Source organism: Protopterus annectens, chromosome 15.part0 (assembly GCF_019279795.1).
Source record: "Protopterus annectens isolate FY-2018-M chromosome 15.part0, PAN1.0, whole genome shotgun sequence".
NCBI classification, from domain to species: Eukaryota; Metazoa; Chordata; order Ceratodontiformes; family Protopteridae; genus Protopterus; species Protopterus annectens.
Genome location: NC_056749.1, coordinates 412,306,808 through 412,323,506, shown reverse-complemented (window position 1 = coordinate 412,323,506; position 16,699 = coordinate 412,306,808). Strand labels below are relative to the sequence as shown.

General features: G+C 39.4%; 1 protein-coding gene across 1 annotated transcript in view; it reads right to left on the bottom strand.

The window, feature by feature from the left end:
* CHMP1B (charged multivesicular body protein 1B) overlaps nucleotides 1-16,699 on the bottom strand; it is a 557,897-nt gene that overhangs the window by 102,855 nt on the left and 438,343 nt on the right. The window contains exon 7 of the mRNA XM_044057148.1: nucleotides 14,564-14,636. Coding sequence (XP_043913083.1) covers nucleotides 14,564-14,636 — 73 coding nt within the window. The remainder of the gene's footprint in view (nucleotides 1-14,563; nucleotides 14,637-16,699) is intronic.

Here is a 16,699-nt window from a genome sequence, read left to right as displayed (position 1 = left end):
ACTTGCGAACTGCTTCTGCTTCGGGCACCGCATGGCAAGAAAGACTGATGTAACGGCATCAGTTGCATGCTTTATACCCCTGACTACCTGACATCACGGAAGATGAGACAGCAACCGACGCAGGACCCAAGACTTTGATAATCAGGCCGATTGAGGGCTACTGCAAGCAGGTAACCCAAATGTAATGACTGCAACAGTGAAACATGAAAAACATCTCTTCTTGTCAACTAGAGTGCGGGAATTAAAGTCTGTGTAAAGCAGCAGTCACTGTTCAGCCGGGGAACTCTCAAGCAAACAATGCACAGCTCTAGTGGGTCCTGTGTGGGGAATCTTACACCTGCATGTTTTGCACTTTTTTAAATTATTGCTTAGTTTCCTTCTCCATCATGAGGACAGTAATCGCCAACATACATGAACACAAAAACAACTCACTTTATTTTTTAAGAAAAAAGAAGGAAGGCAGAAGATGCACAGATGGGCAGCTAAGAAAACTAGAAGTTGATAAGGGCTGGGAGAGAGTGAGGGGAAGATAGCTAATGTAGACGTTTGAATGAAGGGATTAGTAAAGCTCTTCAGAGGCTGAGGACAACTGTCTATCCCAAAGAAACAGATAATTAAAACCACTTATCTGCCCACAAAAGATGAAGAATTTTTTCGTCTAATGGCCTAAGCTTTGGAGAGATGTTAGTGTCGGCATTAAATCCTATTTCTCACATTTTTGCACAGGGGGATAGGGTGTCATATCAACTGTGACATCACCTACAGTCAATGCTTATACCACTGGGTGGCCAGTCCTGCCATGGTTGTTCTTCCCTAACCCCCTCCCAAACACCCCTAGGGTCAATTTATACTGCATGTCTTCGGAATGTGGGAGTAAAGCAGAGCACCTACAGAAAACCCATGCAAACACAGAAAGGACATACAGACTCTGCAAAGAAGACAACCCCAGCAGAGAACTGAACCAGAGAAGCTTTTGCTGTGAGGCAACAATACCACCTGCTGCACCACTGTGCCACCCATGTATGAACACACATGTTCAGGGACGTCATTATGGCTTAATCATGTTAATGAGATCTGGCAAGTTCTGTAGCAGCAGGGATTTATAGGTTAGGGGAGGAACTGGAGTTTATGAGACATTTGCTGCCAGGCAGAGTAAATGCCAAAGATGTCCAGTCCAACAGTTATTAAAGTGTTTGGACAAGACCACAGAAATGTTATTTCACTATAATCTTGAAAGTTTTCAATCTATTCCATTTCTCCACCATTTCAGTGCCTAATTACCCCAAATACAACTACTATCTTAAATATTTAGCAACAAAAAGGGTACTTGTACAGCTTTTTTTTTCTCAAACCCCAAATATCTTTCTAGGGTACAAATGTAGGAGTATTCTTTGCTTAATGTGTTTAACATGTATATAGACATGTAAATGGTGGAAGAAGACGTCTTGCACACCAAGACTATGCTTACCTTTAATGCCACCTTTATGAATCATGTTTATGTGTCATGCTGATTAATCTTTTGCTAACTTTCCCCTTCTACAACAAATTTGAACTATAAGAAAGTAAATTTTATAATGCTTCCTTTTGGCTGTCTGATTTGTTTGTTTGGTTTAGTATACATTTGGCTCATAACAGCTTTACTTTAACCCTAATGTTTGTGTGAATTATAATTATTACATTCACGTACATGTGTGTCACAGATATTAAAATCATTTATGCGTCACTTTTTCTGGGGTAATGATTTTACTACCCATTTGCTTTACAATGAAAAGTGTTAGGGGTATTTCCTAACAGATTTTTCTGTCATTCTGTGTGATGCAACATAACATTTGGGTTTAATACATTTTTAGGATGTTACACCAACAGTATGTTGAGCAGACAGCTGTCCACAGTGTTCCTGCAGTCATGTCTGAATTACACTACTTCTTTAAGAATTAGATATAAAGATATACCTGTTTTATATAAGGCAGTTTTTGCACGAGTCACAAGGAGTTTACCTACATCACAACAGTTCAAATGTGAAGTATTCAGTTGTTAAAGGATTTGTGGTGTCCACTAACACAAATTTCAATATTCACATTTTCTACTGAGGGCATCTTTATAGAATTTGTAATTCTTGTTTTTGTACTGTACATGTCTGAAGTATTTACTTGAAAGAAGGGAAAAATCACAGGTGTATAATGTCCACCTGCTTTCAAGACAAGGATTATGTAGTACCTCTCGCATGAAGAATTTAGCGATCATTTTTGTCTCACATATATGAGTAGTACAATATCAGGCTTTGTTCGATGCCTGTTTCTATTCTGGTTTTCAGTTGTTGCGCTTTACATGTAGGAATTAGGGCAAGCTTACACTCAAGTGGAAGTCCCTGAAACAGGCAGTTTATGTTATTAAGTTAAGGAGATTACAATGAAATTTCGATTATGCTGTGACATACGAGAAAGGAACAAGTACAAGATTCTGTGCTATTAACTGATTTCTGTTTCCCCCTGAATTGTGGGTGGAACAGCATCTGTTGCTACCCAAGGAACAAATATTAAAGTTGGTTGGACTTTGGGAGACAAGTTATGAAGATGTTCTGAATTAGTATTTTTTTTTTCTTTTCCATAAGGTGTTGTGATGTGGGCACATTTTCATGCAAGACTCTAGCCACGTCTGGCTACATACCTTGCACTAAACCTTTACATCAGACTGTAACATTATTTTGCTTCTTTCTAATAGGGCGGAATGGGCTTCTAAGTGTTTTAACCATAGACTATATAATACTCTTCTGTCATCTAAACAGGCCTTTGGTTCTGTTATGTGTACATTTCCAGCTGCAATTTCACTACCACGAGAGAGTGCAGACTGCACAGCTCTTGGAGTGTTAAGAATATTCAAAAACTGATTTCTGCACATTAGCTTAGCTAGCATTGCCAGTATATTTGGAGGGTGGTGGGATGAATCACATGGTAGACCAAAGCAGTGGCTTCAGGTAGTGCTAAGAAAGGGGGAAATGTCAGTAGCCAAACCGGAAAAGGGTGATGCATTTTCTTCCTAGACAAGAGTACTGGCATTGTTCTTAACGCTCCCAAAGGATGGTGTGACCTAAGTCTTCATTTAGTATCCAAACAGTTAAAGACAGTATAGGAGGGGAGAATGAACAACTCAGGCTGGGGATCTGAACACCATCAAAAGGGCAGATCTACTAGCAGATGAGTAAGGCAATGGTTGGGAATTATATTTAAGAGATGAAACTGTCATGGAGATGTACCTCTACAGCTGGAGTTTCAGTTTTAGGCACAGACTGAACTAAAGGTGTATGAACATAGGAGATGCAACATTTGTAAGAGAACAAGTTGCTTTTCAGTGAGAGAAACAAACAAAAAAAAAAAACAGTAAGGAGAAGGATGGTAGGGAGATGCTGTGGTAAAGGCAGGGGGTGGACGTTGAGTTCATTTTATGGTCATGACACTGATGACCCTGATCATTTACAATTCTTGGAATCAGTGAAGAGCATAACAGACCTTGTAGATGTAGTTACTATAGATAGAGATTTCAGTGTTACGTCACAAGATGAGGCATACAGGTATAATGGCAGGAAATACAGCCCCATCTCACAGATGTATAAAGAATTAAAAAACAAAGTGTGTGTGTGTGTGTGGGGCTTCACTTTATTTACATGAACAGGCAAGTCAGAATAGATTTTTGCATATGAATGACAACAATTTAAAGATTGTGGACAGCATAAGTGCTTATGTTCATATACTTATCTAAATAGTGCAGCATGGAAATGACCAGAATCTGGATGTCAAATAAATTAATGTGAAGGAAATCCCAAGAGAATAATTTAGCTACAAGACAGTACAGGTTAAAAGGTCCATTTCTAGAGTGTAATAAAGTTATTGGTTAGGATGGGTAGAAGGTGTGATGAAGAGGAAGAATACTGGCAGAAAGAAAATGGCAAAGGAAGAAGAATGAGAATAATGTAGGAAGCCTGAGAGTGAGTTATTTGATGTGCAGAGTCTTTGGTGAATGCTAGGGGAAGATGTCAATACAACTACCATAGGATGTCTTCAGGAGTCTCAGAAAGAAATCGGTTTAAATAGGGTTTGTGCAGAAATGGGGAGGAGGTAAGTGTACTGTTGCTCAATCTGGGAGTTTAATTCCAAGCTTTTAGCAATTAAACTGAAGGGATGCTAAAGAAGAATTGGCAGGTAAAGGATAACGAAGGTATATTTAATGACAATCTTGGGGAGAACACACAGATGTATGCAAAAATTTATCAGAAAATGTATGGGGAGAAATGTTGGCTTTCACAAGTTGGTTTCATAAAACTCACTCTACAAAAAGATGGACTGACAGTTAAACCAACCTGAAAGAGGCTTGCTGCGTGTGGCTACTGGTAGAAACTGAAATTATGCCAGCCATGTCCTGATATGGTGGCTGTGTTTAATGCAGTCCTTAGAAAGAAATCCCTTCCAGCTTGGTGCAGAGAAGTTCAAGTCATAGTACTTCCAAAGAGAGAGTGAGGAAGAGAGTATCTAGCATATATCTTGTCGACATTTACGATAAATACAGAAGCAAAACATTATGGAAGAGTACTTGCCAAAGTTCTTTCCCCTTCCACTACTTCCACATTTTACCAAATAGTTAACCTATGTCCACTGTCAAAAATGCAAGTAGTAATTTATGAACTTTTGAGCTCATTTTAAAATACAACATTCTTACAATTAATACATCATTCATCCTATAGCACAACAGCAATTTATGCATTCAGTGAACACATACAAAAAAAAAAATGAAGGATTGCTACCTATAGTAATATTCCATTCCTAAAATGGTATTTGAAACTGCAGATCACATAGTATTCACTGTGTAAAGTACCAGCCTATTTTTTTTTTCTTTTCTAGCACAGACATATAATGGTTTAGTGATCACCCTACAAACAGAGCATTAAGGAGACTTGAGCTTAACATTCAAACAGGAACTAAAGGTTTCTATAAAAGGCAAATATTTGACCCTCTTTTATTCTTCTATTTTTATAAATGACCTACCACACAGATGGTATTATTCTTACAACAGCAAACAAAAAATTAAATACCTTTAACCATGTCATTACAGGGAAAACTTTCATTTGAATCTGTCTGACAAACAAACCATCTAGTTATTCATCCAAACAAAATATTTTTCGTGTTACCTGAACACTCCATAGACTAAAAAGAAACCACAGCATTTATATTATTAATCCTACCAATCATAATATTAAATCAAAACCCATCCCTCATATCTCACACAAAAATCAAGCCAACAAAGTGCCGATTCCACTTAAGGTTATTTAAGTAACATCAAAACTACTACTACAGAAACAGCCAAGAAGGGTCACTGCTGTCAACATTATTAATGCTCGGACTTAAAAAAGAAGTTATGTACTCACCCTAACATTCCATCTGTGTTGTTCATTTTCATTATTCCTCAACCTGTGTGTTCAGTTCCGATTCTTGGAATTGACTCATGGTAACCAAAAAACTCTCAAGCTTATCCCTTACCCACAATGCAGCTACCCCAGTTACCTCACATCAAGTTTGCTAACAGACCAACGTAAAGACTAATCGTAAGACATTCATTGAAAGTATATCTGGAACCATAGTTATATAGCACGGACAATAATCTACTAGTCATCCATTCCTCTAGAAGTCCAAGGGTATGGGGTTAAGGGGAGGGGAGTTGAGGAAGAATGAAAATGGACAACACAGATGAAACGTTATGATGAGTACATAACTCCTTTATCTGATGTCAATTTTAATTCTATCCTCAACCTGTGGGACAGAGTCCACAGCTCCCTTAGACCCTGGGTGGACTCGAGGAAGGATATTCCTGAGCACCACTGAACCGAATGATGCTCTTCCCCTGGAGACCAGATCCAAATTGTAATGAGTAATGAAAGTATGGAGAGTAGCCCAGGTTGCTGCTTCATAAATATCATCCATGGAGGCTTTAGACTGGAAGACAGCAGAAGTCACTACAGCTCTAGTTGAACGTGCTTTCAAAGGTTTCGATACAGCGATCCCCAATTTGTTGTAAATGAAAGAAATGCAAACTGTTAGTCATCTATCCAGTGTCACTTTGCTCACAGGTTTTCTTAGTTCTGTATTTGAATAAATAATTGAGATAAATAATTGGTCAGATTTTCTGATATATTTTGTTCTATGAAGATAAAACCGTTAATTGTCTATGAACATCTAATAAGTATAAGCAATATTCACCTTTATTAGCAAATTTGGGGAAGAAAACTGATAGGTTACCACCTTTTTTTTTTAGAAAAGAGGGGTTTGGTTCTTAGTGCAACCCTATCTTTGTGAAAAATCAAATATGATGGTTTACAAGACCAAGCTTGAACTTCTGAAATCCTTCTTGCAGAAGTTATGGCTACTAAGAAAATAGTTTTCCAGAAAAGAAACTTAAGATCACAATCTGCTGCCAGCTCAAAAGGAGGTTGTATGATTGGTTGCAACACCAAGTTCAGGTCCAAAGGAGGAGTTAGTACTTTGTACGGAGGCTTCAGCAGAAGTGTACCTTTCAAAAAAGCTTTAAAGTTTATGAGAAGCAAGTGATGAGTCTTCAAAACCAATATGAAAATTAGATATAGTTGCTAAGTGAAATTAGAAGACGAAGCCTCTTCAATTAATAGTGAGGCTAAAAATTCGAGAATCTTATGAATAGGTTCTAAAAAAGGTCAACTTTATTTTTACGTGCCCAAAAAACAAACTTTTTCCATTTACTGTTGTAAAGTTTACACACAGATGGTTTGTGAGAGACAAAAGTATGTGTCGGACAAGTGAAGAGAGCACAGACTGCCTGGCTATTAATGGAATTGGAGAAACCAAGTCGTCAGCTTGAGGTTCGAGATGTCTGGGTGGATCATGCCTGTTGGATTAGACAAAAGATTTGGAACTGGATCCAGAATCCAAGGCCGGGGAATAAGATGAGGCCAAAGGAAGGGGAACCAAATCCATCGAGGCCAATAAGGAGCAATGAGGATTACCATGCTCTTCAACCTGACTGTTTTCTGTGGGAACATGGGAATTAGAGGAATCGAAGGAAACATATAAAGAAGACCGAAGGGCCAATTGTGGACAACAGCATTTCTCGGTGACTCCCCTTGAAGGAGGATTACAGCAAAGTAGTTATTATACTTGTTGTTTAGGGGAGAGGCAAAAAGACTGCAGCAAGGCTGGCCTCATTGACAAAACATTCTCTCTGTCACTTTTGGATTGAGGGACCACTCATCAGGCAGGAGAATGCATCTTCTCAGTTTGTCTGCTATCACACTGGACTTCCCCAGAATGTGCGTTGCTATGAGATAGCGGTTGGATGAGATCACCCACTGCTGTACTGAGAGCTTCTTGACACAACAGATAGGACCTGGTTCCTCCTTGCTTATTGATGTACCAAACTACTGACATGTTGTCCATTTGAATCGCAACTGTCCCTGAAGGGAGAGCATCTTGGAAGGCCTGCTATGCTGAAAGCACTGCTCTCATCTCTAAGACACTGACATGCAAGTTGGCCTCCATTGGGGACAAGGTGTCTTGGACAGTCTTCCCCAGATAATGCCCCCCCCCACCCTAATGGGGAAGTGTCCGTGGTCACTGTGGCCTTGGGTTGAGAGGGGGTCAAAGGACGGCCTTCTAAAATTTGGTCCGACTGAATCCACCGCTTGTGATCTCTCTTGCAAATGTTGGTGATTTCAATCAAAGTTGGCATCGGCTGGTATAGTGCTGTCCATTGTGTTGCAAGCAGCCACTGTAAATTTCTCATGTGAATTCTGGCTAAGGGGACTAGAGTTATAGCTGTCCCCATGGACCCTAGTACATTAAGAATTTGGAGTGCAGATTCTTTTTTTTTGCTGTTATCATGACTTCTACCCTGATTTTCTGTAGTCTAAGCAGGGAAAGAGATGCTATTGTCATCTTTGTGTTCAGGATGTTTACTATGAACTCTAAAGTCTGAGTTGGTTCTAGGTGAAATTTTTCATAGATTATGGTTATCCCCACATAGGAAAATATCTGGAGAACCTGCTATCTTGCCGTCTAACAACTGATGCCTGCTTGGAGTGGTAATGAGCCAGTCATCTAAGTACAGAACCACCAGGAATCCCAGCAATCTCAAGTGAGCTGCCATGCAAATGCTGAACACCCTGGGGTTTGTGGTGAGACCAAAGGGCAGAACCCTGAATTAGCAGTGACTGGCACCCAGTCGGTAATGGAGAAACCTTCTGGATAGCTTGTTCATCTTTATATTATAGTGCCCATCCTGTAGGCCTACTGAGCACATCCAAACATCCTGTTCCAAAAATGGAAGAATGGACTGAACTGTGACCATCCTGAATTTTGTCTGGTTGAAAACAAAACACTGAGATCCAAAATTGGTGTCCAGTCCTGTCTATTTTGGCACTAAGAAGAATCTTGAGTAAGTTCCTGATTTTCTCTGGCCTGGCGGCACTTCTTGGATGACTTTTTTCTAGCAGTTCTTGAATTTGTAGTACTACTTGTTCCCTCTGATTGGGTGGGACATCGGGGATTCTTTTGCAAATGGGGGGTGGAAGGGAAATGGTATAATATAACCTTGGGAAATTATCCTCTACACCTAGGTATCTGATGTTATTTCTAGCCAGGCTCTCTTGTGCAGAGATAGTTGACCTCCCGATTGCCTCTAGCAGAAGACATTTGGGCCTCCTTTTGGGAACGCTGAAAGGGTATACCAAAGAAAAAAAATCTCTGTACACTTGGTTTTGAGGGCCTCCTCTGCCACAAGGGTGGCGTCTACCATTGAAGTTCTCCCCTCTGCCCCTGGGGAAACCCATCTCCACATGTGCCTTGAAAAGACCCTTGGGACTTTTTGAATTACATCTTCTCACTACTTCACGGATTCCTTGAAAAGGATCACTGAGGAGTGGAAAATCGTATGCCCACTGCAGATAGGATCTTTTCATCTTTCTCACACCCGGATAGTTTCTTTAAATTTAGGGCCAAACAAGGACGTGCCATCAAAATGAGCACTGACAAACGAAGACTTGAAGGGCTCTGCAAAATCACACAAGTCCATCCAGACATGTCTCTTGATGGCAATGACTGAACCCGCTGCTCTTCATCGGCTGCATGAGAAATTAGCCTTATTGATGAGTTGTACATGGACTGTAGGATAGCCAACTGAGAGGCAACAGATTCCTGAACCTCTTAAGAGATGGATCCTGAGAGGCCATCTGAAAGCTCATTAATCAGATCCCTCTGCAGTCTGCTGAAGTGTACCATTAAATTCAAGGACTGTAACACAAAGGTCATTGAAGCATAAACCCGATTCCCAAACCTATCCATCCCTCAAAACCCCTCTTTGGGTGGATAGAGGAACTTTCCTCACCTAGTTACTTTTTTGTTTCTGCTGCTACAACCATGGCATCAACAAACTTTTTGACCAGAATTGTTTATCCTCCCATGCAGTGATAATTGTCAATTCTCTGGGGAATGGGTTCAATGGTGTCAGAGACCTTCCATGCTTACCGAGAGATTAACTCAATGAGCTCATTGGCAGGAGGAGTTACCCAGGAGGTAGAAGGGTGGGTAACAAAAACCTGCAGGTACACCAAACTCCTCAGATGAAGGATGGCTGGACTTCCAATCACATCTCTGTTTTAAGATTTCCAGGATGTCTCCAAAGGAGACATCATCAGGAGCTGTTCTTGGGGGTCCTTCACCCTCATTTAACTCGGTGTCTTCTACTACAGATTCCTCCAAGGAATCTGCATGCTTCCTCTTGCACTACTTCTTCTTAGGGACTTCCTCAGTGGGATAATCTGTGGAAGTATCAGAACAGGGTATACCCTTTTGGGACTCCTGAGGTTTTGGTACTTGATGTCCTTGTGGAGGCAATGGTTGAGACTGAATGTAGGCATGACAGGGCTGTGTGTTCTGAGGAGGAAGGGGCTGAATGACTGACTGCTACAGTCACAGCTCTCTCCAACAGCCTTGAAAGCTGATCCACCCAGAGAAGGTAGGGACCTTGGATCCGAAATGGTGGGCCTGGGAACCCAAGTCACCTCCCACTCTGAAGAAATGACAGAGCCAAGCTGATCCGGGCCAAAGCTCCAAGGTGCAGAGAAGGTTCCAAAATCACAGGAGTCGAATTTAGCCCCAAAGAACCGACAGGAGAGATATGGCCCCGAGAGGTCTCCTGTTCTGACTGAACCGGACAGCTAAGAGCGATAATTAGTCCCAAAGATAAGGATATGGTCAGATCCGACAAAGAGGGCACTGGGTGGCTCTGAACTGTAGTTCCTTAGCCTTTAAGTGAAGTTAGAGGAGGAAGTAAAAGGGAGGGGAGTAGCTAAAGAATGGATTCCTTGACTGTCGAGGTAGTAACCAAGGTGGATCCTGTCATACCTTGTGCCCAAAGGATTTTTCTCACCATTCTCTCCACATTATCTTCAATTAGACTTTTAGAGGAATGGGCTGACATCACAGATGGCAATTTACGCCTCTCCAAAAACGGTGATGGAAGTCTCTCTGGAAAAGGATCAATGAAGGGTGAATAAACTGTTCTCAGAAGAAGAATTTTCTTTGACTCTTGTAACTGCAGTGGCAAATCTGTGGATATTGTTATTGAAACATGTCTTTTTTCTTGCATCTTCAAGCCAAAAAGGTCAGTTCTGATGAAGAACTAGGTTCTGTTCTCGGGTCTGATAGATCAGTCAGAGGTGAGATTTTTGACTTTGTGAAGTCTGTTCTGATGGACAGGATGGAACCGAAGATTTAGATTTTTTACTGTCAGAACTGAGAAAGACATTCGAACCAAAGCACTTCTCTTCTTAGCCTTCTCTGAAAGCCTGGAGGAGGAAGAAGAGGAATAGCTAGGAGAGGTCAGATTTGCCCTTTAACTTTTTAGAATGTCCAGCTATAGCTTCACTAAAAGAAGATGAAATTAAACCTTTCAAGATCAATTTTTTTTCTCTCAACAAGAGCTCTGTGACCAAAGGAATGGCAGCTGGAACAGCCCTCCTGAAGAAGGAGGGGTCCCAAACAGCACACGCAAAGAGACTGTGTAAGTCAGGGTAAAGGATTTTATGACTACACTTCTCAGTGTTTAAAACCCAGCCGGGCCTTTCTCTTTTTTTCTACCATCCTCACACATACACACAGACAAGCACTCATGCCAAAAGGAAGATGCAACAGAACAGGAATCTAAAACCTTTTTTTTTTCCTTTAAAATAAAAAAAAGACTAAAAGGAAACAGAAAAAGGAGTTATCAACAGTGATAATTATCTGGCTATACCACCGTGTAAAGAAAGAGAATACTAGCAACAGTATTCAAAGAGTACCTAATGCATGAAAACTGTAAGGGAGGTTTTAAAATAGAAAAGGGATAAGGACTTGGTTCAAAATTAAGTAGGAGGGGTAAGAAAGGGATAAAGAAAAAAGATTTTAATGGGTTTTCTAAAAGTTTTAAGGGAAATATAAAAAAATTTTACAACTTTTCTGCTAGAGAGCACTGGAAACCACATCTAACTAGCAATGTCGCAAACGAGATCGGAGGTACCTGGCACAGGTGCATTATGGGTAAGGGATACGCTTGAGCATTTTTTTTGGTTACCACAAACTATGGTAGTGGCTGAGTCACTTCCGAGAATAAGAACCAAACCCATAGGTTGAGGACAGAATGAAAATTGAAAGAAATCAGATCATCGATTACCCGTTATAACACTTCTATCAATCCAAAATAACTCCCTTGCATAAACTACTGAAAATAAAATACTGGCATAAATACACTTTTATTGGCAATAGGGAGCAACTGTATCACTTTGTAGAAAAAAAATAGCTGCCAGTGCCAGACAGACACTGGATGCTATTTAAATGCATTCACCTATACTGCGTAATGACGGTTACTGCTCACATCTGAAAAACAAAGTGAATGCAAGAAACTATCCCTAACTATTAAGAATATTGAAGGAAAACAGCTAATTAGATAGCCATGTATATTAAAATGTAGTAATAGACTTTAGACAGAGAATACTGAAGCAGATGACAGTATGAAAGACATGAAGACAAATTCCAAGGCACACCTTCTAGAATAAAACAAATTAACTGCTTCAGAGATACTAATTAAATATATAAGGAGGTTCTACAAAACTTTAGGATGATTAGGTTAAACAGACAACCTTTATACTTTCCACCAATTATGTAAAGGCGAGGACATTTGTAAATATATACAGGCATGTGTGCATACTGTGATTACTATTATTAGAAAATATGCACTGTAGCAACACATGCTACTATGGTTTCAACCAGACAATATTACATAACTAATAGCCATACATGAATAAGCAAAATGTTTTATAATAAAATTTGGGTAGATTGGTATAGTCCTGCAGAAGTATTGTGCAATAATATTCTAATACATACAAGGGTATGCATTTTTAAAACAATAATCCATGAGTGTGTGTGGGTGTATCAGGATTTAAACATGGCCAGTGTGGTTTGATCATGAGGGAGTGTAAACTGCCTGACCTACACTACGAATGGCCAGCATGTCCAACACTTACTGGACATCATAACTGCTAACTCCCTTGATCAAATAATTAGCCATCCTGGTGGAGGCCCAAAAACCCTTGTCCTCAAAAATATGGCCTCTTCTTACACATCTCCATGCACAGTGTTGTCCCTTGTTAAATCAGTGAGCATTTCATTCAAAACTTGTAATACTTCCCCTGAAAATACTTCTGTTTTTTAACGGACTTCTCAAGAGTAAATTTTCAATTACATGATGACCTAAATAAACTCCTTTGTAACCCCACTGACAGACACCACTTTTAAAGCCAATGCCCGTGCATCTAACATCTACTCCTGCTTAATACTTGCACTGATAACACAGAGCTACATTAAATATATTGGGGGGAAAAAAACACACTGCTGGAAATCCCATATAAGTAAACCATATAACACAGAAAATAAATGATTCAACCCATGTAAAAATCACACTTAAGCAAACTAGCAAAGAGCTTAAGAGTACCATTATAAAGGGCAAAGCTGAATATAAACTTAAAACAGCCACTAAAATTAAAAATAATTTAAATTATTTTTAATTATGTCAGGAAGTCAAGAATTCACATCAATGTTCGCAGTAAGTTTACAAATAATGCTGCCCATACTGATCCAAAGGAAATTTGTAACATTGTGGGTGGAAAAAAATAGTGCAAATTGTACTCCACCCATACTTATAACTTTTCCAGAGATTCCATAGTACCAGCTGCTCCCATAATTACTATGGGAATGGTATTGTGAGACCTCTCAAAAGTTACCAGCACTTCATCCATGGGCACTAGTAACACACTAGATTGGCTGATTATCAGAACAAAATATGATCTATTGTATCCCCCACTTATCCTCTTTAATTTAAGCCTCTCCAATGGTTACATCCTTGAAGCCTAGAAAACAGTCATTGTATGCTGTTAAATAAGTAAGGCCTAAGCATAGACCCTGGTAAACCAGAAATATCAGTGTCACTGGTTTCATATGTATACCTATGGCTTGTATTACACCTCAGATCTAATGAATCTGTCCACCGAAAATCTCTTAATCCTGGACCTTCATCAATTATGCTTTATCAAAAGCAGGTCTTGCCGTACTAACCCTTAAGTTTCTCAGAAAAAGTCAAAGAAAAAATGGACTAGCACTACTCATCATGCAGGCATTACTGATATACTTGTAAATCTGAGTATAACTCCATACACTGTACAATGGGGCAGCTAAATATCTGGCAGAACTCATGTGCTTAAAGTGGTAGGTGTCACTTCTGAAAGCAAACAAAGAAAAGTTACCAGTGGTGTACCACACAGCTCACTGTTGGTCCCTCTCATATTTGGTAATTAATTCTCAGACCTTCAAGCCAACATTTCTGGCCTATGGTTATCCAAGTCTGCTGAAGACTATGAAGTGGGTGTCATTAGTCCCTTCAGTGACTCAGCTGCTTCAACAAACGTTAGACTGTTCATCACTGGTGTTAAGGACAAACTTCCTACTGCTTTGACTTGCTTTACTCCACTGCAGCCAAGTACATATTTCTTTTTACTACAATTGTATTTTCTAACCATTGAAAAGCTCTATGAGCACTACTGTTTATGAATCTCGGACAAAGGCCACAATGAACTGTGACGATGCTCTTCTACCTTTAAACAATTGCATACCATGGTTATGAATCATCAGGGTCTGTGCTCTGGCAGTTACACTTGGACATACACTCACCACACATGCTCTTTTTTAATCTTTTCATAAAACTACAAAGTAAATTCCAGTGTCATAGCAAAAAGTCATTTGGTGGACAGAGACTGGGACAGGAGAAGTGAGAAAAGGCCAGAGAAAGAATATACTCGTTCGCAGACTAAAGTCAGACCACAAATTGGAAACACCTGGATATTCCCTTTAAGGAAAAGGGCAATACAGAAAGTATTCTGGAAAGGTCTGAACCTGATTTAGTAAACAGCAATGTAAACTTAAGTTTCTATCAGAAAATTCACTTTTCGGCTCATCTTTACCTGCTCTGTTGAAGCCACACTTGCAGAAAGAGAACCTGTTTGACCTTGAGGAAGTTCCATATTCAGATCTAGGCTGCAAGCACACAAAAACAAAAACACAAACATTAGAGTCTTCAGATGCACAAAAGCATTTATTTTAAGCATGCACAGCATGTAAAGTGAAATTAGTCAAAACCTTTCTTCAGATGTTCTACTGGATAAACGTAGGGGAAAAAAGTTGTTGTTTAAACATTTGTAGAGTATCCAAAAGGGGGAAAACATTAATAAATCATCTTGGATACCTAGACCATTCAAAATGCCAGAATACATTGTCTATACCCTGCACAGGCATAATGTGGCTTGTGAAGCAATGATTGTAAACTTATTTAAACAAAAAAAAAATAGTGTATTTATATGCATGTGTGAGCGTGTGTGTATATTTTCCTCTCAAATGAAAAAAAAAAAATGAAAGGGGTACACAAGATTTTTTTTTTGCAGTAGCAGGAGTGCACCTGGTAGCAAACTACCACCCAGCATGAGAAGTAACGGTCAGTGAGGAGCTACAAGAAACTAACACACATTCTGTAAACTGAAACAAACTAGCCAACACAAAATTATTTACAAGAATCAACAAGAAGAATCAGATGGGGTAAGTATTGCAGAATGCTTAACTGCTGTAATACTTTGCTCCTGAAGATCTGTTGTTAGATAAATATCTCACTTAAATGTAGTACATTCCTTCATGGATTAACATTAGGACAGCTAACCATAACAAATGGTTAGCATCACAAATGGTATCGTTTAGGAATGCTGGGTTATGAAAAGATGTCAAAACAGCGTAGTCAGAAGTTATCCAACAAATCCTGTCCAACCATACATGAAACCTAGTTTACAATTCACATCTGGGTACACCCTTCGCCAAGCAGCATCTTCACGCACATATTAGAGACATAGTCATAATGCCTGTGACATACGTATGAACTTCAAAGAATCTACTCTCATCATCCCTTATAATAACTTGCAATACTTGTTACAGCAAAATGAAATACAGTTCTAATTGTTTCTTACACTGTTTGCTTTCAAAATTATATGACCTCCTCTTCTCTGACAAAGGAGACAAGCAATTGTTTTGACTTTTTGAAAGAGGCATTTTTTCAAGATAGTTTTTAAGCTGCCTATGGACATTCAGGAATGCAGCAATATCTTTCCTTTTTTCTATCTTGAAAAGTATTTAAGGGGTTCCGATTCAAAACCCCTTTTGAGACAGCATAAAAACGGACTTGTCTTTCAAAAAAAAATGTCTTGGTGAGAAAAACAAATAAAATAGAGTGCACATTAAGATGCTGGCTTCTGACGTTCTACTGCTAATAAAAAATAAAGCTTTCCAAGGTACAAACACATAAATGCACTTGTTCAAAATGTCAGTTAACTTTTTTATCATAAAGTTCAAATACTATATTGGAGTTAAATTATGTCCACATGGAGTTATTTTTTTCACAAATAATTTCACAGGTTTCTAAAGCACATCAGTGCTGATAACCCTGTCACATGTACTTCAGTGGAAAGACAGATCAGTCATGAAGCCATGCAAGCAATCCAAAGTGCCACACAAGGCGGATGAAGAAAATGCACATTTTATTTTATTTTTATGCCCATGCTGTAATAACCTACACCACTTAATAAAGTGGCATTTCCTGGACGATGGTCCCCTAATTTAATACCTCTAAGACCACTTTTATCATGGATATTGCTTAAAGTACAGAGGAGAAATCATCCAAGCTGCCAATCAGAAGGAATTCTGCTTCAGACGGAAAACACTGCCTGGGTATTACAGGATCAAAGAGGAAAAACACAGCAACCTCCTTGGGGTTACAACATCTGCTTCAGTGGTGGTAACGTCCGTGGTTTCCTCAGTCAGTAAGAATAGGTACTCCCCTGTGCTACTGTTATCAAAAGCACTTGTCTAAATCAGTAGCTGTGGGGGAGGGAGAGAGTACACCCTGATCCAATTTGAAGGAGAATGTGTTCAAGGCTTATGCTGCTGTCTGTGCCAGTTCTTCTGTACACTCCTGGTAAATGCACATTTTTGTAAGATGAAAATATATCTATCTGTGGTTGAACTCACCACTGCATACATAATTGAGTACCTTTGTGTAC